The following is a 25,142-nucleotide window of genomic DNA, read 5'->3' as shown; positions in this document are numbered from 1 at the left end:
GTATTAGGCAACATTCTCTGAAAGGCAAACTGAGTTAAAATACATTTACTCTCATCTGTGTGGCTCATTATTATTCTGGTGTCTCTCCATTTTAGCCATTTACCACTTGACATTTATGCCGTGCTGTAAAACACTGTCATTAAATGAGCAGCTCTGTCTTTTAAAAGCCCTGCGCTAGCATGCTCGCCACACCACCACCGCTACCACCTCCACCACCACAGCTCTGTGTAGCAGCAGAAATCACTTTTTCCATCCATTTAGCACTCTCATCCAACTGGTTGTGCAGCTACTTCACCAGAGGAGGATTAAGCTGGAGAGAGAAAGAGAATGTTAAGTGTGGAAGAGTCACCCTGAGCACATGTTCCCAGTGGAGACAAATCTGCGAGGAATCCCCTGTTACACATGTTAGTATTAAGGCCAGTGTCCCGCTGTCAACAATTTGTACAAAGACAAAAGTAAAAAAAAAAGTCACATGCCTCAAAGCCTCGATGCAAAATTTGAGTGTAGCCAACTTTTTAAAGGCCCTGAAACAAATTTTTGCAATCTGCTTCACTTACTGTAAGTGATGGGGTTTTACATGGCCACATAATGATCTGACAAAGTTAGAACAGCACATGGTTATTTGACATGAAGGATTCTTGTACTTGTTTTTTCTGTGTTCTTCTCACTGCTTTGAAGTGGGCGGAACAAAGTGTATGGCTGAACTGTTTTCACTTTAACTTTGATTATTGCTCATTTAGTCACAAATGTTCATGATATCCTGTACTTACAGAAATATAGGAAAATTATTGTTTTAAGACAATAAGACCAATTTGAAAAATCCCATTTCTACCAATGTATTTCTCCTTTTAAGCTAAAAAAAAACCTCCTAAAAAGCATCATTTAGACCAACAACAGACACCGAAACTCTCCAATTAAACCTAAACGTATGCGATTGTTTTCACACACACTGTATTCACACTAGGGGTGCACCGGTTCAACAAGCCACGGTTCGGTTTGTATGGCTGTTTTAGGGTCATGGATTTGGTTTGGTTTGGTTTGTTTTGCACATTAGGGAGAAGAAAAACAATCATTTCAAATGTTCTCTTTGTATTTTGTTGTTTACAATAACTTTTTCTTCCATCCAGAGATTTGATATTGATTTTATATATATATATATATATATATATATATATATATATATATATATATATATATATATATATATATATATATATATATAAAATTATTTCAAAAGCAAAAGTATTACTCATCTAAAACATTAAATTTTTGCCTCCACATGCCATTTCCACTGATCGCTACATTTTATTCTTGCCTCTTAGCTTCTGTTCCGTTTCCCTCTGTCCAGTTCCGCCTGCGTACGTGACGGTCATTGGTATACTGACCGTTCATTGGACAGCTAGTGGGAAGAAAAAGGAGTATCCTGCATGCACACAACCGAACAACATCTGTTTCCTTATAGAACCAAAAAAACTGTGGCTCACGTGTAATCCGGGCTGTGGTTTCCTTCAGATTAAAATCTCACATTAAATGATTTACATAAACATACATAACATGAATAAAATGTCATTGCAGACTTAGACGAGAACTGGTGTATATCTGTCCAGTCTCTTGTACCAGTCTGACCCGTTTTAAGGGCTGGTCTCGATCTTGCTTTCAGATTCTGTACCAAAAAAGTCACATTACTTAAGGAAACCAATGGAGCGTATCTGCTTTTGGCCGCCCTGGCCACAACTTAACCAGCCACAGGCCAATGAGAGGCAGAGTTATTGAAAGCAGCTATAAATGGGGACATTATGACATCAGCCAAGCCCACAGCACTGAATAGGAGGATGTTTGGAGAGCTTTGGTGGAACAAACCAAATGCAGCATTTATTCTTTCCATTTTATTGTGTTTGGATTTAAATGTCCACATGAATGACTTCGCAGAATCGTTATTTCTTGTTCATTATAAAGGTGTCAAACGCAACGCCTGTGTTTGTTTACATCCCTTAAAAAGCAGCTCATTGTTTCTTGAAAGATGTTATGGGCCTGTTTCTGGTTTTATTGCACACTTCATCAAGCATCTCTCACCATTTTTTTAATCTCTGTTTCTCTCTCTGTCTAGGCTTACCCCACCCGTTTGCCATCACGGTGTTTGAGGACAGCCTATACTGGACTGACTGGCACACCAAGAGCATCAACAGTGCCAATAAATTCACCGGCAAGAACCAGGAGATTATTCGCAACAAGCTGCACTTTCCCATGGACATCCACACCCTGCACCCCCAGAGGCAGCCTGCAGGTCGGTACACAGAAGTGCAGAAGTAAACTTTTAAGTTGAACGTTTGTTAAATATCCCTGAAATGTCCCAGTAATTAGTGGTACGCATTTTTTGAGTGTGAGCAGTCAAGGTCCCCTGTGGGAGGATCAGAGGACAGATGGGAACTAAATGAAGTTTTTAATACGCTTTATCAAAGGCTTTGTTGTTGTTGTTATGATCATATTTCGTTATTGTTGTGAAATGACAGCAAGGTCATAAAACAGCGACAGGAATCAGGTCAATCAATAGCATCACAATGGGAGAATACATAGTCCATATTGATGTTGCATTTTTTCTTTTTTTCAAGGCGAAACCACAGAATGATCAGTAAAGTGACCTGTAAACGGTCAAAGCCTTTCCAGGAAAAAGCTCATGCATGATTGATTGATGATTTAATGGCTTTAGATTCATGGAATCGAATGTCTGTGCCTGGTCTGGTTTTGGTTACAAAAAAAGGCAGTGACGATAACATACTGTACAGTATTTGGACAAAGGGATGTGCAGAGATATTATACTACAAACTGGTGTTCTCCATTCATGAGGCTTGAAGGCTCCTTATATGGTCATTTCTCCACCCTACTTCGCTTCAAATCTGTCTGTGATTGGGTGTGCATTTTTTTTTTTTTTTTTAAGTGAGTTGTGGGTGAGAACAATGGATCTATTTATTAAAAACATCCAAGTTTGCAGCCTTAAGAAGTAGAACATGTCATGCAGCAGGCGGGAGAACTAAATAATGAACAACAAAACATCAAACACAAACTCAAAATTAGAGGGCGGAAGATCAGCTGGTTGAGGATGGAAAATGGAACATTCTTTAAGGGTATCATTGAAGTGAAGACTTTTCCGACATGGTGGCAATCCCAGAGATGATAGAATGATTCGCTGCACTAGTGCTATGGCCCTGACACACCAACCCGATAATCGGCCATCGGACAGTCTGGCGAGGTCAGTGACTCGAGTCTGTTCGGTGTGTTCCGTGCCGTCGTCCGTCGGAGGAGCTGTCGGCCTTCATTTTGGCCAACCTGACTTGCTGGGTAGGAGGGCAGGCAGTCGGACTCACCAATCTGATTGGTGGAGTGCTAACCCGGGAATAACGAGCTGGATGAGTGACGAACGCCTCTCAAAATCTGACAAAAAAATTTTTTCAGCAACTGTATGGCCTATTTCTCACTTAAAATGTTTTCAGAAACACGTTTCAGTGAACTATTCGTAAAATACGAGCTCATATTTCGAACAAGCCGCCATTACTATCGGCCGGAGAAGCCAGACCCACGTGACGCGTTGTCATTTCCAGTTTTCATTTTTTTTATTATGTCTTGTGCACGCGCAGAACGTACGCTCAAGACGGCGTCGCTTCGGTGTGTTCCAAGGCACTTCTTGGACCTCAGGGAGCAGACTGATCAGTCCGACTGCCTTTTCTGCCGACGGTCAGCCGTCTGGTTGTGTCAGGGGCTTTAGGCCCTGTGGTGAACTGGCCAGTTGAGGTGTTTTTTATCCACATGATGGCAAAGACTTGTGTTCTTTGCTAACAAACCATTTGAACTTGAGTTCTGGCCAAAAGAAAGTTTTGGTTATCACGCTGATAAAATATTGTAAATAACGGTCGGACTCTAACATGAACTGCAAGAAGCGTCTGTGTTGGCAGAGGGAAGGCAGACACTATTCCTTTTGTTGTGGTGTAGATTCAGTGAGACTGAAGAGAAGTTTGTGTGTGAGTGGAATAGTTTTGAACTCTGCATCAATTGAACATAGCAAAGAGGCTTCAGAACTTGGGTTAAATCCAGACACACACTGTGACATTTAGAAGAACAGAAGACGTGTAGTAACGTGTAGTTGATTATATTTTTAAAATAGAAAAATAATTATACATATCTATTTATTTCCAATGTGAAATGTGTTCAGTATACACTGTATTGTTTCATAGTTAAAGGAATAGTTTTACATTTTGGGAAATACCCTTACTTGCTTTCTGCCAAGAGTTAGAAGACAAGATTGATACCACAATAATGGAAAATGTCACAAAGTGGCTTGTAGGTTCTTGCTGGCGTCTTAATAACATTCAGTTTACTGTATACATCAGGTGAGAAATTACAAGTGGTTTCCAATTTCAAATACCCTGATGTCATTGAACTTCATAGAAGGGTATATTCCTTTCCCCAGCAGTGTACACATCAAACAACAGTACATACAATAGCACACAGTAACAACATACTGTACAGTGACAGACAACAGTGTTCAGTGAGGTCATCTTCGACTCAACTCTCTGCTTCAATAAACAAGTAAAGCAAGTTGTTGCAAACACAACATTCAAGCTACACAAGTTAAGAAACCTACACAAGTTTAGATTTATTGAAAGAAATATCTGACTTAACTGTTAACCATTTGGTCTCTTACCTCTGATACAATAATAAAGCATGTACAATCTGTCTATAAACTAGCTCTCAAATCCTTGAATGATTAACCTAAAAACCACCATCACTGTAATATACTTCCTAGATACGGTCTCTTTTGCTGCTCAGATTTCACAATGCTTGTTCAATATACACATGTCTTAATGGATTAGCACCTTCCCCATTTACCACATTAATATTTCAGAAAAATATTGGGGATAGAATAGTCTCGCAATGGGGCGGCCTCTAGCTCACCCAGGAAGAGCGTGGACCCCATGTAGGCTGAGTGCTTTGCAGCGGCCCGGGTTCGAATCCAACCTGTGGCCCTTTGCTGCTTGTCATGCCCTCTCTTTCTCCCCCCTTTTCCTGTCTATCCGATATTGAATAAAGGGAAAAAAGCCCCAAAAGAGAATCTTTACAAAAAGTAATAGTTTCGCATTGCCAGACCTATCTCCACAGCGCCACAGAGGAAGGTCTGGCTAGTCCACACAACATTCCTGGATGGGAGAAAAATGTGCTCTGGTTTATTGGCATTTCTTCTATCCAATCACAATCCTCTTGGGCGGCACTAAACACCGGACGCAGGTACGGTGCCTCTGCAAAATAGCCTCGGGAAGGAACTTGTTTTGGTGGAACCTGTGCGCGTAGGAGGGGGCAGCAGGAATTGAAATGGCTGTCTGTCGAGTGTGTGATGAGAATTTTACTCAAAAAAAGGAAAATATAATTTGATTGTCAGTTCTAGCTTGGGGGATGTTTCCCAAATCGACCGAAGTTTAGAATGCCAACACAAAGAAAGCGGAAGGTGTTCAAATTTGTTGCACCTCCGGCGGCACCTGAGCAATCCCTGAAATGAAACGTTGCCGATATAGACTAGGGATAGAATAACCAGATCAAGAATAAGAGGGGACATTGTTGTAGCATATTCCCACATGTTGAACTAGTTCTCTTTAACCAGAAAAACAAATACATTTTAAATCAGTTTAAAGAATATAAATCTGTTTTGCACAACCTGCATATTATTTTTGTAGTTTTTTGTGATTCCTATCAGTTATTATAAGACGTTCCTCACAATATTAACTGGAGACGTTGGCCATGTATGAAGCGAGAATTTCTGTGTTGTAAAGCAGGGATCTATTAGCAAATATAAACCCCCACTGCTTACTGACCTATAGGAAAGGTAGTCACTAAGGTAGCCATATAGACAGATACAGTTCATCCTAAGGATTCACTTTAAAAATAAAGTTAGTTGGTTTCTGAACAGCAGGGCTGGACTGGGACAAAAAATTGGCCCTGGCATTTTTGGCCCAAGCGGCCCACACCCACCGTGATTGGTCAGACACATTCCCTGCAGACAGTCCTCTTAAAATATGCGTGCATTCTATGATATGAGTTGCCTAGTGTTTTGCGTTCATGTATGTTTAACATTAAAACATGATTTATAAAATCATGCCAATCTTATTGGCTTAGTATTCTATGCAAAATAATATGTATAAAGGCTTTAGGCCGCCCTACACGTTATTGTGGGCCCAGTTTATTATGCAACTTCATTGTATACAATATACAGTACGTAGTAGGGGGTCCCTGCTCCGTCTCTCCTTCAGTTAAGGGGTCCTTGGCTTAAAAAACGTTGAAGACCCCTGTTGTAAAGAATCATCATTACGTCCTCAAATTAAAGCAGTTTCTTTTGGAAAGAGGGGATGACATGCGACCAAAGTCCAAAATATAATAAATAAATAATTATTTAAAATAAATAAATAGCCTCTTCAAAAAGTTTCTAAGCACATAAACCATCATATGCTGAGCTGTGTTATTTCTCTGTCTCTCCTGTAGGTGGCAGGAACCGCTGTGGCACCAACAACGGAGGCTGCAGCCACCTGTGTCTCCCCAGCAACAAGACGCACACCTGCGCCTGTCCCACCGGCTTCAAGAAGGTGGACCACAACAACTGTGCCAACGGTGAGTCCCTCAACATCTGAAACTGTAATATGTGTGTAATTTTTGCGTGGCTGTGGCATATTTTTTAAAATGTATGAAACAATGAATGCCAACAACAATTTTAGCGAGTTACGACTTGACAGTTATTAAATGCATTAAACTAAATGTTAGAGACAAAATGTGCATGGAGAGGATGATAAGACATCCACTTAAGTGTAGTTTTCACTAATGAAGATTTAAAACCAGTTAAATTACATGTCATGGTTCAGTGCAGCTAAAGAAGTGCCAAACTAGAATTAACTTTATTTTGGCAATGTTTTTAATGAATCCTTTTCAGTTTAGTTTTTTTTTCCACTACCCTGTGACAGTTGCATTGCTTGAAATAGAACTATGTGACATCTACACACCCTGTAGTCATAAAAACATTTACATTTTATTATCATTTTAGACAATTATGTTAGAGGAAGGGTTGTGATTTACGATATTCCTAAATTGGGCTGCTAGTTGTCTGTGTGTTAGTGCTGTTTTGCTGTGTTCACTGTTGACCCCACTGTTAAACCTAGAAGACTGACAGAAGACCTTTGGTCTTTAATCAGGTCTTGACAAGTTCCTGCTTTTTGCCCGAAGGACGGACATCCGACGAATCAGCTTCGATACAGAGGACATGTCCGATGATGTCATCCCTCTTGCTGACGTGCGCAATGCCGTGGCACTGGACTGGGACGCCAAAGACGGCTACCTATACTGGACGGATGTCACCACCGACTCCATTAACAGAGCGCTTTGGAACGGCACCAAGCAGGAGGTCAGTGACATCCACAGTCGGACTGAACTAAATGTAAATGGACTGTATTTCTATAGCGCTTTTCTAGTCTTAACGACTACTCAAAGCGCTTTTACATAGTACAGGAACCATTCACGCACATTCATACACATGTGGCCGAGGCTGTCGTACAAGGTGCCACCTGCTCATCAGATAAACATTCACACACCGACGGCGCAGCATTGGGAGCAATTCGGGGTTCAGTGTCTTGCCCAAGGACACGTCGATATGGGACCGAATCATCAATCTTCCGATTGGTAGGCGACTGCTTTACCACCTGAGCTACAGCTGCCACCAGACTAAAATCCCATTTCTCATTTGTCCCGGACTACACAGATGGGAGCAGCAGGGTTTAAGTTTATGCAATACTGCCATCTACTGGGGCTGATGTGAAAGTGCAACAGCAATTCATGCTCTGGAGAAGACTAAGAACTGGGGGGATTCAAATGTTTGTTGTCCCTGTTTTTCCAGGTGGTGGTGGACACCAGTCTGGAGAGCCCAGCAGGTTTGGCAATTGACTGGGTGACCAACAAGCTCTACTGGACCGATGCTGGTATGCAACTTTATTCACATTCTGTCACATCAAATAATATTTCTGACGTACTATGTGCAGTCACCTGCCTGACGGCGTGTGCTCTTGGATTTCAACCAGTCGTGTCATGTCTTTGGTTCCTCAGGTACGGATCGTATCGAGGTTTCTAATGCCGATGGGAGCATGCGGACTGTGCTGATATGGGAGAACCTGGACCGGCCCAGGGACATTGTCGTTGATCCAATCGGAGGGTGAGATGACTAAAAAAAAGGTTAAAACATATGAAGCCGAACTTTGCATGTCCCTCTCATTCGTTCTCATTCGTTTTTCTCTTTCTCCATAGTTTCATGTACTGGACGGACTGGGGTGCCAACCCAAAGATTGAGCGTGCAGGAATGGACGCCTCCAGTCGCATCGTCATCATCTCATCTAATCTGACTTGGCCCAACGGGCTCGCCATTGACTACGAGACCAAACGCCTGTACTGGGCCGACGCTGGCATGAAGACTATTGAATTTGGCAACTTTGATGGTTCTGACCGACAGGTAATGTCTCCATGCTGATTTGTTTGAGAAATGATTTAAATTTAACATTTAAATAGAGTGTGTAATTTTAATGTACTTTGTTAGCAACAATGTGATGAATTGTTCATCCATGGTTGACATTTGTTTTCAAGATTTTCCGTTCACTTGGAGTAAATGTTTAGGAATGTCTACAGATCTCACCAGACCTCTGCTACTGTTTTTGCATGCAGGTTTTGATTGGCAGCCAGCTGCCTCACCCCTTTGGCCTGACAGTACACGAGGACAAGCTGTACTGGACAGACTGGCAGTCCAAGAGCATCCAGAGCGCTGACAAGCTCACCGGCTTGGGAAGACTCACACTGGCCGAAAACCTGGAGAACCTCATGGACATTCACATGTTCCACCGACACCGCGAGACAGGTCTGTATGCGTCCACACGCTGGATCAAGACTGAAGTGCACATGTACATGTAGAACAATGACGCATTTTTTTTCATTGTTTTGTCTCGTGCTGCAACACATTGGATCTGAAATGAATTAAACGATCCTGACTACGAGGTTTAACTGCAGACTTTCAGCTGTAATTGATGAACAGTTTAGGGACTCTAGCCATTTGTAGTAGCTAATTACTGTTATTTGCCCATGCTTGACTAATGGGCCTCCAGGGTTCTGAGCTATGTAGCAGCCTGTCCTGTTAGCATTAGCTTAAGCTGCCAAAGTGCAAAGCAGTTTTCAGTCCTATGTCAAAACCAATAAATAAGCTTGTGATTATGTGTACTGCGAAGAATAATATTACCCATAGAGGCCTGCAGTTTAGCTTACAGAAATAAAATCACAATTTGAATCTTAATATTGGTCAGAAAATTTTAATCTTAATATTGGTCAGAAAAATCACAAATGGTTTACATATATTGTTCAGCCGCAGTCAACATGTATATTTTGTCCTGCTGCATTGCAGGTCTATGTATAAAAAGGGCTTTGAGTCCTACTGTGTTCATCCAGAATGCATGTGAACACCTTTTAAAAACTGTTCACTTCACACACATTAAAACATTTCAAATCCAGTGCACTGCAGTACAGAGATATAAAATATGTCCCTACACTTAACGTGTCTTGTTGGACTTGTGCAGTCCCTCGTGACAAAGGATAAAATCTCCTCCTGTCACTTTGTACTTTGCTGATTTTTGCCCCTTATTCTCAGAGCTCAGATCGCGTGTCTCTGCTGACACTGAGAGGATTCCAGGTAAATTGAACCCAGATTACTGGCTGAGATGGCAGAGAAGCCTCAGGGGCTCATACCAAACTGACACCTCGCTGATCCCACTGATGTTAGGGGCTTTCCCATGTTCCCATAAGGGGAATTGTGTGTTTTTGTTTTGTTTGCCCCATATTTCTCCCATTCCCTTTCCAGTCCTTGCCTCTGAGGTAATGCAGAAAGTAGGACAGTGGCTGAGCAATATTTGCTTTGTGTGTCTCCATCTGTAGTGCGTAACCCGTGTGCGGTGAATAATGGAGGTTGCAGCCACCTCTGTCTCCTGGCTCCTGCTCCCAAAGCCTCCAGCTGTGCCTGTCCCACTGGGATCAATCTGCAGACGGATGGAAAGACCTGCACGCCTGGTACGAAACTTTGTCTTCAGTGTAAAAAATGAATGGTTTTCATGGTGCAGGCCAAAATAGCAGGCATAGGCTGAAATGGGGCTCTGGGTAATCCCACATTTACTGTAACTTGTTGACCTCCAATGCAACGTTATACTTAATGTTAGCATTACCAAAAGCATGAAGGAGAAAAGGAGTGCCACAACTTACAACATATTCATCTCAAAAGGAAATACAAAAAAGCAACGACCAAACCCTTAACAAATATATTTTACAAGTTTGCAAATAATAGGAGAGACAACTGCACCAAAACAACGTAGATTTCAAAGGGGTTAATGTCCAAAGCTTTTGCTTCCAGGAAGATAAAAGCATGTCAGCCCCCTTTTGTATTCTGACTGGGAAAGGCTGTGTTGATGTGTGTGTGCAGGAATGAGCAGCTTCCTGATCTTTGCACGGAGGACGGACATCAGGATGGTTTCTTTGGATATCCCCTACTTCGCTGATGTGGTTCTGGCTGTCAACAGCTCCATGAAAAACACCATCGCCATCGGGGTCGACCCCAAAGAAGGTTCGTATGTCTTCTTAAAGTTTTAAAATGCCTGTTTCAAAAAGACAAGAAAGTGATGTAGAAATGGAGTCCTTACTATGTGCATGTGGCGCCTCCTGCAGGAAAAGTCTATTGGTCTGACAGTACGCTGAAGAAAATCAGCAGGTCCAACATCAACGGAAAAGCACAAGAAGACATCATATCTACAGGTGAGGAGGATGGCTGACATGTGCAATGCTGTTTAACTCCACCCAGTCAGAGTGTCACAACTCATCATCTCTGCCTCTGTTTGTAGGGTTGGTGACGACTGATGGCCTGGCGGTGGATGCTGTTGGCAGGAAGATCTACTGGACGGACACGGGAACCAACCGCATCGAGGTCGCCAACCTGGACGGAACCATGAGGAAAGTTCTCGTCTGGCAAAACCTGGACAGCCCTCGAGCCATCGCCCTCTACAATGAGATGGGGTAAGGCTGCCAGAGCATGATAGCTTTTTATTTTCAAAGCATTTGGTAAAAATCTCTAAATAAACTCAATTGTGATTTTCACTTCAGTATTCACTGAGAAATATGTTATTAATAGGGTTGGGCATCGTTTTAAATCTAACTATTCTAAACCCAATGCCGATTCTTCCTTTCAATTCTGGTTCTTATCGATTCTCGATTTCGATTCTTTGAGGGGTGGAGTTGAAACAGGTCACATGCTTATTTTACGGATAAGAGGAACATTTTATTTTGATTCAAGGGTGATTTACAGTTTTATTGGGCTTTTTCAACGTATAACAAAGCCACACTTTAGAGCGCCGCTTACTGTGCTCCATGGCTGCAACCAGGGGTGTAGCACAACATTCTGGGCCCTGTAGAAAGGCATTTTCTATGGGCCCCTCCCCGCATCCACAGCTATTCATTCTAGCATATTTTTGGGTACTCAGTCCCCTTTTTCCCCCCAGTCCGACACCCTTGGCTGCAACACAACCTAGCACCTGGAAGTAAATTTTGAATTTGATCGTATTCACAACCACATTTTGCAAACGATTCCAATAAAGAAAGGATTCCAATGGAATCATAATTTTTTAAACGATTCCAAGTTGGAACCGGTTCTCGATGCCCAATCCTAGTTATTAACATTACAGAGTTGGTATCCTTTGTTCTAGCTCTTGAGAGAAAGAAGGCTCATTATCATTACCACTAATGCTCCGTCTGCTATCAGACTTTTAAACCTTGACAAAAGTCTCTTTTGTAAACACACACATGTACATTTTTACTTTTCTTTTACCAGGATTTTATGTTGATAAGGCGGCTTACCCTTACTGCACATATTATGACGACTATTATGATGTGTTGTACAACGGGCAGTGTGCAGTTTTGTTGGCTAGTAGTCTCTGGCATGTCCATGCAGAGTGATGCAGCAGTCTGTGTACTTTATGTATTTCAGTCAGACAACTCACATTTGAAATATTTATTGTAACAGCAGAACATTGTCTTTGGCAGCCACACTCCGACCTCATCACTCCCCGCAGTTTGGGTTTACATGAGACATTGGGGAGTGATACAGTAGCTTCCCCCCTGGCCGGAGCCTGCAGGTGGATGCTGGGGTGGTGGTGGGGCTTAAAGCGCGCAGCGATACAGGTGCAGGGCGGCAGCAGCATTGGCAAGGCAGAGATGGGGAAATGTGCAGCTTAAATAGACCGCCAAATTGAGGGGGTGTGTTTGGTAGATGATACGGAGAGTGAGGCATGTCACGTGTGTGTACAGCGGTGCAGCTCGAGTTGGCTGCCTGAACTAGCTCCCAGGCGTGGCCCCATGTGTGTATGTATGTATGTACACTATGTTGTTTTGAATTCTTTAAACAGCAGATATTGTTTGTTTGTCCAAGACAAATTTCCTTCGGGACAATCAAATCTATCTTATCTTATCTTGGAATGAACATCTTATTTTATTATCCTGAGGTGTGTACCGCTTGTGTTCCATCTGTCTGGGAACCTTTATTTATTTATTTATTCTATCATTATTCTTAACTTGAATTGAACTGTGTACATTATCCTGTCTGTTGTTTATGTGTAAATGTCTTTTTTTTGCTCATTAGACCATTTTTTGATAAATAAAGTTGTTCATGTGTAATATTTGCTGGTGTGGTGATCCAGCGTGTCCTCATCATCTTATCTCTGTCCTACTTTCAGTCTTCTTACTGTGTCTGACTTTAAACCTCTGTGCCCCGCTCTCTTTCTCCCTTTCTCTTCTCCAGTTATATGTACTGGACAGACTGGGGAGAGCACGCTAAGCTGGAACGCTCAGCAATGGATGGTTCAGACCGCGTGGTCCTCATCAGCAACAACCTGGGTTGGCCCAACGGCCTGGCCATTGACATGGCCGGCTCACAGTTACTGTGGGCTGACGCTCACACTGAGGTAATGCAATGACCCAACGACACTTGCGTGAATTTTCACCTCGCAAATCATAGATTCTAATGGGACGAAAGCCCTGGTCTCTGTGTTTCGAAGGACTTGTGATGTTAATTGACCTGGAATTTAAAGCTTTAGCGCGTCACTTTTTTATATTAATCCATCCGTTTCTCCGTTTGGCTATGTTTGGAGAATGGTGTCATGAAGTGAAGATAATTACCTCTGCTGAAGAGACAGAAACTACACACCATAGCTTTAACTTTCTTCTGCTGTTACACTCCTTGTAAGTCACTCTGGATCAGAGGAACTGTAACAAACATATTAATAACACTAATCTATATATGTATAGCACTGTTAAAACAAGTGCTTCTCAGTGAGAAAAAAACAACCCAATGAAGTAAACACAAGCCTTAATAGTAAAATAATTTTTGACACTCCAAAGAAAAGGCTATTAGATTCATAAAGATGCACCATATTAATTAAAAACAGACAAGGCATAACAAAGATCTCTAAAGTGTATAGATATCAGTAGAGATGTAAAGGTTAAATGGCTAAACGCTAAAACGTAAATGCGTTTGAGGTGAAAGACATCAGACATTATGGAGTCATGGTGGTAATCCCCCTCATCTCTTCGGCCCTCTGCAGCGCATTGAGGCAGCCGACCTGAACGGGCAGAATCGCCACACCCTGGTGACTCCAGTCCAGCACCCGTACGGTTTAACCCTGCTGGGGTCCCACATCTACTGGACCGACTGGCAGAGCCGCAGCATCCAGCGAGCTGACAAGAACACCGGGACCAACACCATCACGGTGCGAGCCAACCTGCCGGGCCTGATGGACATCCAGGCTGTGGACCGGGAGAGGCCACTGGGTGAGTCTGCTGAGGACCATAAAGACCTCGATAGATAGGATAGATAGATAGGATAAATTAGATTAGATTGTATTGTCCCATGAGGGAGATTTGAAATCACAGCCTGTTTCATACATCAACAGATAACATAAAGACAGATACAGAGACACTTAGAAACAACCACATTTACGACACCGGATCTATACAGAGTCAGCGAGATAGTTTGTTCAGCAGTGATATGGCAGAAGCGACAACACTTCTGCCAAAGCAAGTCCTTCTACACCTCAGAGTCCTGTATCTGCGGCCAGATGGCAGCAGTGTAAAGTGTGCATATAGAGGGTGATTGGTGTCATTGACAATGGTGAGAGCGAGGCGTGTGGCGGCTCCATCGCTCAGGTCTGAGATGTTGTTGCTGTATGAATGTAATAAGACTACCTAAAAAAAAAAAAAAGCCTTTGCCTTTGGGCTCAGCAGCAGTTAGTACACACATAACGGTCTGCTGTGTGACTGGTAGTAGTAATAATAATAATAATAATAATAATAATAATAGCGGTTTTCAAAGTACTCAGAGACACTTTACAATAAAAGCAGGTGAAGCAGCAAAACAACACAAAACATAAAAAAACAACCATACTAAACAAGTAACACGATAAAAGCAGCAGCTAACAGTAGATTAAATGTGATACTATTATAGGGTGCATTTGAAAAAGCCCTGCTCCCTCATGGAAAAAAAAGTGTTTCCATCTATTTATACTGCGCATTTCCTTTATTTCCATCTTTTAGTCTCATGACCTGCTCTACACAATGTATTTTGTTTGTTTGCAGTTTCACAGCTGATCAAACATCTTCCTTAATTTTAGATTTGCCTCAGTGGCCTTTGTTACGCTATTTTTGGTATCCCTACATGATGATCCTAAATATAGCTTCTGTTGATTGTGGTATGTGTAGCTCACTGGGTGATTGACAAGTAATTATACATTGCCTCGTGTGCGTGCTTGCGTGCACCTCCTATCTCTTTACATCAATTACATCTGTCTCTGGCCTCTTCAGGTTTTAATAAGTGTGGCAGGAGGAACGGGGGCTGCACCCACCTGTGCCTACCCCGTCCCAATGATACATCCTGCGCCTGTCCCACCGGCATCCTGCTCAAGGGAGACGGCAGGTCGTGTGACGACTCCCCAGAGTCGTTCCTGCTCTTCTCCAACCGCGTCAGTGTGCGGAGAATCTCCCTCGACACCAACGACCACACCGATGTGCACGTACCGGTGCCCGAGCTGCACAACGTCATCTCACTGGACTACGACAGCGTGGACGGAAAACTCTACTACACCGATGTCACCCTGGATGTTATAAGGTGCGAACGCACACAATGCCTACGCGCTCTTGCCATTTATGTTTAAGCTTTTTATAACATAAATTATGATTTTATGACTATTTGAATGAATCAAGGTCAGCCATTGTCAGAGGTTTAAAAATACAGTAGATAACAGAAACAAATACAGATTCTGGATAAAGTTTGCCTTTGTGGGGCGGCCTCTGGCTCACCCAGGAAGAGCGTGTGCCCCATGTAGGCTGAGTCCTTTGCAGCGGCCCAGGTTCGAATCCGACCTGCGGCGCTTTGCATCGTGTCATCCCCTCTCTTTCTCTCCCCCTTTCCTGCCTATCCACTGTCACTATCGAATAAAGGGAAAAGCCCCAAAAAATAATCTTGTAAAAGCCTTTGTGTTACATTTGCTGTGCGTAAATGAAAAAGTGTGTTATTTGTTATTTGAGTTTGTAGAGGAAGGAAAAAGTATGACAATGAGATTTAAAATACACTTCTATATTAAAACTACTTTGAGGAATCCCTTTATCCTTTCAAATGTATCTTAAGCTCCCAATAACTAAACCAATGCTGACATTAAGACCATGGCCAGTGTATTTACCGGTATTATCAGGATTATTATAGTAGTAGCCCTATGTCATATGGTGTCCACCCTTTACTTTGTCCTGTAGGCGTGCAAACCTAGACGGCAGTGGCATGGAGACGGTGATCAGCCAGGGCCTGAAGACCACAGATGGGCTGGCTGTGGACTGGGTGGCCAGGAACATGTACTGGACCGACACCGGGCGCAACACTATCGAGGTGGCCCGCCTGGATGGAACGAGCCGCAAAGTCCTGGTCAACAACAGTTTGGACGAACCCCGAGCCATCGCAGTGTTCCCAAGCAAAGGGTAAGAGAGGGGACCGGGTTCCACCCTCTAATTAAAAATTTAGGTTTTGATTTAAAAGTTAGAACAGAAACAGAATTCTTTGCAGCCTTGTCTTAGCCAGATAATAGACTACGCTGACGTTATCAGAAGAAAAGCGCAATATTAGCAGAAAGAAAGCAATCATTGTAAAGAGTTATTTGTTTTAGTTTGGAATTTATTCAACTTTGTACAGTAGAAAGTCTCCTCACCAGTTCGCCTCGTCTCTGCAGGTTCCTGTTCTGGACTGACTGGGGTCACATCGCAAAGATTGAGCGATCTCACCTGGACGGCTCGGACCGAAAGGTTCTGATCAACACCGACCTGGGCTGGCCCAACGGTCTCACACTAGACTACGACACGCGAAGGTCAGTGAGAGAGAAACATGTCTGTCCAAGGAGCTAACTTTTTTTTCCACACAAGAGCCCTGTAAATTAAATTAGATTAGATAGTATGCTACTTGAACTCCTTCAAAATATGCAATCCCAGGTACAAATGTCCAAAATGGGTTTACTCAGGAGGGTGGCTGGCGTCTCCCTTAGAGATAGGGTGAGAAGCTCAGTCATCCGTGAGGGGCTCGGAGTAGAGCCGCTGTTCCTTTGCGTCAAAAGGAGCCAGTTGAGGTGGTTTGGTCATCTGGTAAGGATGTCCCCTGGGCGCCTCCCTAGGGAGGTGTTCCAGGCACGTACAGCTGGGAGGAGGCCTCGGGGAAGACCCAGGACTAGGTGGAGGGATTATATCTCCAACCTGGCCTGGGAACGCCTCAGGATCCCCCATTTAGAGCTGGCTAATGTGGCTCAGGAAAGGGAAGTTTGGGGTCCCCTGCTGGAGCTGCTGCCCCCACGACCCGAACCCGGATAAGCGGATGGCGATGGATGGATGGATAGATATTGAAATGAAAAGTTTCACTTTATATACAGTGAGGAAAATAAGTATTTGAACACCCTGCTATTTTGCAAGTTCTCCCACTTAGAAATCATGGAGGGGTCTGAAATTGTCATCGTAGGTGCATGTCCACTGTGAGAGACATAATCTAAAAAAAAAAATACAGAAATCACAATATATGATTTTTTAACTATTTATTTGTATGATACAGCTGCAAATAAGTATTTGAACACCTGTCTATCAGCTAGAATTCTGACCCTCAAAGACCTGTTAGTCTGCCTTTAAAATGTCCACCTCCACTCCATTTATTATCCTAAATTAGATGCACCTATTTGAGGTCGTTAGCTGCATAAAGACACCTGTCCACCCCATACAATCAGTAAGAATCCAACTACTAACGTGGCCAAGACCAAAGAGCTGTCCAAAGACACTAGAGACAAAATTGTACACCTCCACAAGGCTGGAAAGGGCTACGGGGAAATTGCCAAGCAGCTTGGTGAAAAAAGGTCCACTGTTGGAGCAATCATTAGAAAATGGAAGAAGCTAAACACGACTGTCAATCTCCCTTGGACTGGGGCTCCATGCAAGATCTCACCTCGTGGGGTCTCAATGATCCTAAGAAAGGTGAGAAATCAGCCCAGAACTACACGGGAGGAGCTGGTCAATGACCTGAAAAGAGCTGGGACCACCGTTTCCAAGGTTACTGTTGGTAATACACTAAGACGTCATGGTCATTGAAATCATGCATGGCACGGAAGGTTCCCCTGCTTAAACCAGCACATGTCAAGGCCCGTCTTAAGTTTGCCAATGACCATTTGGAAGATCCAGAGGAGTCATGGGAGAAAGTCATGTGGTCAGATGAGACCAAAATAGAACTTTTTGGTCATAATTCTACTAACTGTGTTTGGAGGAAGAAGAATGAGTACCATCCCAAGAACACCATCCCTACTGTGAAGCATGGGGGTGGTAGCATCATGCTTTGGGGGTGTTTTTCTGCACATGGGACAGGGCGACTGCACTGTATTAAGGAGAGGATGACCGGGGCCATGTATTGCGAGATTTTGGGGAACAACCTCCTTCCCTCAGTTAGAGCATTGAAGATGGGTCGAGGCTGGGTCTTCCAACATGACAATGACCCGAAGCACACAGCCAGGATAACCAAGGAGTGGCTCTGTAAGAAGCATATCAAGGTTCTGGCGTGGCCTAGCCAGTCTCCAGACCTAAACCCAATAGAGAATCTTTGGAGGGAGCTCAAACTCCGTGTTTCTCAGCGACAGCCCAGAAACCTGACTGATCTAGAGAAGATCTGTGTGGAGGAGTGGGCCAAAATCCCTCCTGCAGTGTGTGCAAACCTGGTGAAAAACTACAGGAAACGTTTGACCTCTGTAATTGCAAACAAAGGCTACTGTACCAAATATTAACATTGATTTTCTCAGGTGTTCAAATACTTATTTGCAGCTGTATCATACAAATAAATAGTTAAAAAAATCATACATTGTGATTTCTGGATTTTTTTTTTTAGATTATGTCTCTCACAGTGGACATGCACCTACGATGACAATTTCAGACCCCTCCATGATTTCTAAGTGGGAGAACTTGCAAAATAGCAGGGTGTTCAAATACTTATTTTCCTCACTATATATATATATATATATATATATATATAGTGAGGAAAATAAAGAAAATAAGTGTATATATATATATATATACAGTATATGATACAAAGGAGTTGAGCTTAGACTGCTGAATGTTGAGCCAACTCTGATCATGTACGTAGAACCTTGTCCCACTAGTGGTAACGATGTAAAAAAAAAAATATTTTAATTAAAAAAAATGTGTGTCTCTACTTTTCATCCATCCAGCAGTTGTGTTTTCCTGTGTGTATTTAGCCTTAACAGCCTCACAGGGGGTTTAAACTCTTGTTTTTACGGTGCAGTCAGAAGGCATGCACACTGTGTATGTATAGACAGAAATGTATTTATGAATCTGATGTTTTCTGCAGGATTTTCTGGGTGGACGCACACTTGGACAGGATAGAGAGTTCAGACCTGAACGGGAAACTGCGCCAGGTCCTCGTCAGCCCGGTGTCCCACCCGTTCGCCCTCACACAGGTAACCCCTTACCCCTCCTCACCTTGCTGTCAATCACTGGGCTGACCCTTCCTCCTGGCTGCCACCTCCACTCACCTGCTCTCTTTCACTCATCGGCTCACCGTGTGACTCTCACTGGTCGTCTCTCCGTCCCCCAACTCATGCTGAACTCATTTGACTTAATCATTTCTTCCACTTCTCTTCCACTCTGACCCTCATTTTTCTTCCTCCCCTTCCCCGTCCCTTTCTTCCTCCCATCCCCCTTCTCCTTGTCTGTGTTTTTCCTCTCTTCTCTTCTTCTTCCTCGTTTCCCCAGTTGAAGCCGGTGTCCTCCCCTCTAACTCCTTTCTCCCGACTCTCGCAGCAAGACCGCTGGATCTACTGGACGGACTGGCAGACTAAGTCCATCCAGCGGGTGGACAAACACACCGGCCGTAACAAGGAAACCGTGCTGGCCAACGTGGAGGGCCTCATGGACATTATAGTGGTATCGCCTCACAGACAGACAGGTAGGGATGCTTTTCGTCTGCCACCTCCAGCTGACATGGGAGACAACAAAGACCTCACTATGTTATCTGTGAGGACGCTGATGCACAAAAGTGTTATTATGGAAAAGTGCTGCAGCAGCAGAGGCTGATTTGGATGCGCAAGCTTGAAATATAGCAGGCAATGAACGCAGGTACAGAGCGTGTCGCAACTCTAGTCAGTTTTTTTGTTTTGTTATCCCCTAGAAATTACACTAATTTGATCTGAATATTTGATATTCATATTCAGTAACTCAGTGCTATGTGGTTATCTAATTTGGTCTGTCAGTATAAGCACTAGTGATTAGCATGAGTTGAAAATATTTCTACTTTGCATGATTACATTATCAGCGTGCATGTTTAGTGTAAGCGTGCGCAAGCATCAGAATATCTGTGACCCTGTGTATATGTTAGACTGAATGATTTTTGTCAGCCTCTGTAATAACACGATATTTTGAAAATGTTCAAAAATGAACATCGAATTTAATCAGTAGCTCGTAAAGTGAGAATGAACCAAATCAGATGGGTTTGTTTCTTTGTCTCCCTGTGAAAATGAGCCAACACTTTTAATTAGAAGTCACATGGATTTACAAGAAGCTTTTTAATTGGACAGAAGCTTGTTTAATAACCTTTCGTCTGGCATGAGAAAGGTTTTTGCTGCAGGGGTGGTCAGAATAAATCTAATTCCAGTCACTCTAATGTTAGTCTTGCATTGCCAAACCTACAGTATCTTCACAGCGCTGTCGTAGCACTGGAGTATGGTCTGGCTGCATGAGTTAACATTCTTGTATGGGGGGGTTGTTTGTATTTCTTTTAACCAGTCACAGTCAGCTTGTGCGGCCCTAAGTCCCGGATGCAGCAACAGTGCACTTGCAAAATAGCTAGCAGAGATAGCAGTAGAGGAGGAGAATGCCTCTCACGCGCCGGATGTCAGGCTTTATACCCGCACTGTACATCCGGTAAGCCAGACTACTTTAATGTTAATTAGCTAAACATGATGGATTTGTTTGAGCTTCTTTTATGTAATTTGATAAATGGAAAAAAGTAGGTAGCGTCTTGCAATTAGTTTGAATTGCAATTCAGTTTGTAACAGACTGCATCACAGTTCTCTTTAAGAGTGCTGGGACCTTCATTGTCACAGTGCTGTTACTTCATGCAAGTTAAATTCAAATCTCATCACTTTCACCTGATGAAATAAACCAAATTTTTGTTTTTTTAAGATTATTTTTTGGGCTTTTTCCGCCTTTATTTGATAGGACAGATAGGTGAGAAAGGGGGAAGACATGCAGGAAATTGTCACAGGTCGGATTCGAACCCTGGACTTCTGCGTCGAGGCATAAACCTCTCAGTATATGTGCGCCTGCTCTACCCACTGAATCAACCCGGCCACGAAATAAACCAAACTTAAAGGAGGACACACTGCCTGACTTTAAAAATAAACCACTCGTTCTGTTTGGTGCCAGTTGTGAATGTTCCATCTCCTCTCATTTAGGGACCAATCTCTGTGGGGTGAACAATGGCGGCTGCACTCACCTCTGCTTTGCCAAGACCAACAGTTTTGTGTGTGCCTGCCCTGATGAACCAGATGGACGACCCTGCTCCACCAGTGAGTGACCACTTTGATTGTGCACTGTGACTGTTCTATGCGCCAACGTGTTTGCATATTTTTGCCCAAATCCTATATACTTGGCCAATAACAAATGTTCATCAAAATCAGAATCAGAAAGCAGTTTATTGCCACAGTAGTGGAACTACATGGAATTTGCTTTGGTGATTTGGTGCATACATACAAACAAACATATTAAACAATAATAATAAACATTAAATACCGAAACAGAGACAAATATATACAAAATAGTTCTTAAAGTAATAGTAGGATTATCCTCACCACAGTTATCCCAGGTTAAAATGTATCTAACAATATATATTGATAAAGAAATAAGGGTGCACGAGAACATCTAAAATATCTAAATAACCAAAAACTACCTAATATGAAATCAGTATGTTCCAGCACACTCAGGTTCTAATGTGCATGTGTTTATCAGTTTCAGGTTACGTCCCCACCTCTCCTGCCAGGGGAACCAGCAGCACTCCTGTCCCCAACAAGATCCCCAAAGCTCCAACAGACACTCCACATGGAGGACCATCGCGGGTCAAGTACGTCTGTTTGTCCATTTCAATAGCTGTTTTGAAATGAACAGCATGATGTGAATGCACTCCGAGATACGTCGAACAGGGTAAAGTTATTCGTTACATTTGGTTTTATTACATTTTGGAGCAATTACAGTAACTAATCACTTCAAAAAGGAGCTTTTCTGTAACGAATAACTTTACCCTGTTCGACGTATCTCGGAGTGCATTCACATCATCCCACTGAGAAACACAGTAGTAGACTTGTTCTTCTGCCAAGTATGTTGGCATCATTGCTTTCGAAATTCCACGCATGACTCTCTTTTTTAAACTATTTCAAATACCAGCATGCTGTCTGCACAAGATGCTGCCGGATATTCTGTTTCGTGTACTTCTTTTCAACTTTGTTCATCTAATTTGAAGAGCTACGTTATAAGTAATTGCAATAATTGGAGAAGTGAAGTTGCATGTCCTCGCTCAGGAAAAATAATTGAGTGCTCTCAAGCCTTTTAAAGAAGTTTGACAATGTTCTCATTCCATAGAGGAGCATTATGTAAGTGTTCATCTATAACACAATACACAATGAGATTTTTCAGCCAGCAGTAATATTACAGAAGCTGACAGCTTTTTTTTTCCCCAAAGGGTCTACAGAGAGTTATCTTCAGGAAAAAATGAATAATGTTATAACTTCATAAGCCCATTAAAGCTAATATTAAGTAAAGTTCTCTTCTCAAGCTGGGTTTCTGTCTTATTTTTTACAGCTGCACTGACAAGAACCTAAACGTAGAAGGCTGCTTGAGCAACGTGGTGACAGCTCCTCACGGTCAGTACATGGAAAGGTTCTCTCCTTATTGGTATGCACACTGCATGCAGTTTTAAAGGAACAGTCTGACATTTGGGAAACTTCACATTTACCATCTTACCCACAGTAAAAAAAAGCAATGTATTCATTTTATCCATGTGTGTCAAGTACAAAGATAGGTCTTGGATGTGTTTACCCTAGCTTAGCCCAAAGACTGGAAGCAGGGGGAAACTACTGCTGCTACTGCTGCCGCAGTCATACAACTGTCACTCAGGACGTTGTTCATTCATTGTTGAGGTAGTAGGAGAATCACAATTTTTTATTTTTTATTTAACCTTTATTTATTTATTTATTCAGGCAAGGTTCACTGAGAGGTAGCCTCTCTTTTGCAGGAACACCCTGATCACATTCACACAGTTCCACATTCATACCTGGAAGCTGCCCAGTACAACCACAGTCAGATCTGCTGGCCACTGAGCAGCTCCACTGGAGCAGTTGGAGGTTAAGGGCCTTGCTCAAGGGCACCTCAGTGGTGGTAATGAGGGAGGGATTTTCCCCACCCAGATTTTATCCTGTTGGTCTGGGGATTGAACCGACGACCTCCCAGTCACAAGCTCTCTCAATCACACACATTCACAATTGTCTTGGCCGGCACTAAGTGCAGGACACAATGACGGTGCCTCTGCAAAATAGCCTCGGGAAGGAACTTGTTTTGGTGGACCATCTGTATGTTCAAAAGTAGTTTTAGTCGTGCAACAAAAAACTCAGATTGGACAGATAGTCTAGCTAGCTGTCTGGATTTACCCTGCAGAGATCTGAGGAGCAGTTAACCATAGTCCTCAGAAATTCACCAGAGTTTAAAATTCCAACACAAAGGAAGCGGAAGGTGAGGGACATCTGGCCGAAAATGAGGGATGTCAGGCGGAATTTCCGGCGGCACCTGAACAATACCGGAAACTAAACGTCGTCGATATAGACTACCTTCTGAAAAAAACATGACATAAGCTAGGCTAAACACTTTCAGAACTATCTCTGTACTGAGATGAAACTGAAATTGCGTAAGACAGCGAACAACTGCATTTTTCCAAAAAAAGTCTGTAATGTTATTTTAAGCAAAGCCCCCGGACTTGCTCTGTAAACACACCACTCTTTAACATCTGTGCCATCTGTTACAGGAGAAGGACTTCATATCAGCTATGTGATCGGTGGAGTTCTGACCATCCTGGCTATTCTGATCCTCATTGCTGCTTTGATCATTTACAGGTCAGTCCCTTGCTTGACACATCTTCATTTTCTTACTCCCTGGTCTTAAACACAGGGTATAATAACTTCCATTTCACACACAGCGGATAGATTAATTTACTAAGTTATGTGCTGTTTTCTTCCTGTTTGTGATTGACAGACATAAAAAGTCAAAGTTTGCTGACCCGGGAGTGAGCAACCTGACCTACAGTAATCCCTCGTATCGGACGTCCACACAAGAGGTCAAGATTGAGGCGTCGCAAAAGCCTCCAATATACAACCAGCTTCGATATAAGAAAGAGGTAACGAACAGTCTGGACACTAAAGTGAAAACGACGGACATTTTTTTGTTTAATATATGAATGGATTTAAGGTGAATCCATGACAATTCCATAGAATGATCACAGACTATGGAGGTGTACGGTGGGTAACCACAGAGACAAATGACTACTGTTTGTCTGATAGATTGTGTAGAAATATTGTAACGTGACACGAGCAGGTTACAGACAACATCACGCTCATCTTTTCTTCCTCCTCTCTCTCCTCACTGCAGCTCTCTCATCCCTACAACTCCCTCTCTCCCTTTATCTTTTGACCCATTTGTCCCGCGGAGAGGTAGTTACGCCGCATGAAGGAGTTGTGTTCTCTGCTGCTTCTTGGTTTTCCTTCACTTTTTCTGTCCTTAACTGCATGCAACCTGCTGTCCAAAATTAACCATCTCTCTCTTTGGTGCAGTTTCAGAGCTCTGTGATTGGTAGCACGTCAGTGTTTATACTACTTAATATGGTTTTTGTTGTGAAACTGACATTTCAACAGGCGACGAATCGAGGTGTATGGATAGATTTGTTAAAGCTTTGGTGCGTAACTTTTTGATATTAATGAACGTCCGTTACATTCAAGCCATTGCCGAATGAGTTGCTACAAAGCTAATTAAGGGCTCCTGCACACTGGCTGCATGGCGTGAGCGTGTCAGCTGCGTGGCGTGTCCGTTTTTATTTCGGCTCCCATGTTAACAGGTTAGCGCTTGCACGCTGCCTGCGTGACACGCACGGGTCAGGCGCAGCCCGAGCCATGCCGAAAACGCATGCATGCTAGAAATAGGACCGACGCCTATTTTTCACACGACACGCAAACGTGTTGGAAGCGTTTCCAGGCAAAATAGAATAGGAAAAGATGTTTATATGTCATTTTGACATGAATACATTTAATAAATGACATTTTGATGTTTTAAAAGTCTCTAGGTTTTAACATAAATGCAGATGTAAATGTCATTTAAAAAAATTATAATAAATAATTATCGATTTTCAAATATTGCACCTGTAAATACAGAACGAGATATTC

At 42.7% G+C, this 25,142-nt stretch overlaps 1 protein-coding gene across 3 annotated transcripts in view; it reads left to right on the top strand.

Annotated features, from left to right (window-relative positions):
- lrp4 (low density lipoprotein receptor-related protein 4) overlaps positions 1-25,142 on the top strand; it is a 140,584-nt gene that overhangs the window by 112,012 nt on the left and 3,430 nt on the right. Inside the window, exons 15-38 of one of the 3 annotated variants that reach the window (XM_031323573.2) lie at positions 2,108-2,284; positions 6,523-6,648; positions 7,224-7,432; positions 7,922-8,003; positions 8,128-8,233; positions 8,326-8,527; positions 8,737-8,926; positions 9,991-10,122; positions 10,529-10,669; positions 10,771-10,857; positions 10,944-11,115; positions 12,893-13,055; positions 13,695-13,920; positions 14,950-15,253; positions 15,895-16,113; positions 16,362-16,496; positions 19,016-19,124; positions 19,420-19,612; positions 21,120-21,233; positions 21,673-21,784; positions 22,519-22,580; positions 23,735-23,822; positions 23,962-24,103; positions 24,355-24,416. In XM_031323573.2, coding sequence (XP_031179433.1) covers positions 2,108-2,284; positions 6,523-6,648; positions 7,224-7,432; positions 7,922-8,003; positions 8,128-8,233; positions 8,326-8,527; positions 8,737-8,926; positions 9,991-10,122; positions 10,529-10,669; positions 10,771-10,857; positions 10,944-11,115; positions 12,893-13,055; positions 13,695-13,920; positions 14,950-15,253; positions 15,895-16,113; positions 16,362-16,496; positions 19,016-19,124; positions 19,420-19,612; positions 21,120-21,233; positions 21,673-21,784; positions 22,519-22,580; positions 23,735-23,822; positions 23,962-24,103; positions 24,355-24,396 — 3,533 coding nt within the window. In that variant the 3' untranslated portion in view covers positions 24,397-24,416. The remainder of the gene's footprint in view (positions 1-2,107; positions 2,285-6,522; positions 6,649-7,223; positions 7,433-7,921; positions 8,004-8,127; positions 8,234-8,325; positions 8,528-8,736; positions 8,927-9,990; positions 10,123-10,528; positions 10,670-10,770; positions 10,858-10,943; positions 11,116-12,892; positions 13,056-13,694; positions 13,921-14,949; positions 15,254-15,894; positions 16,114-16,361; positions 16,497-19,015; positions 19,125-19,419; positions 19,613-21,119; positions 21,234-21,672; positions 21,785-22,518; positions 22,581-23,734; positions 23,823-23,961; positions 24,104-24,354; positions 24,417-25,142) is intronic. The other 2 variants (XM_031323572.2, XM_031323571.2) reach the window with 2 other exon arrangements.

This window comes from Sander lucioperca, chromosome 3, assembly GCF_008315115.2.
Source record: "Sander lucioperca isolate FBNREF2018 chromosome 3, SLUC_FBN_1.2, whole genome shotgun sequence".
Lineage (NCBI taxonomy): Eukaryota > Metazoa > Chordata > Actinopteri > Perciformes > Percidae > Sander > Sander lucioperca.
The sequence above is the reverse complement of the archived record's forward strand: the minus strand, read 5'-3'. Positions and strand labels throughout refer to the sequence as shown.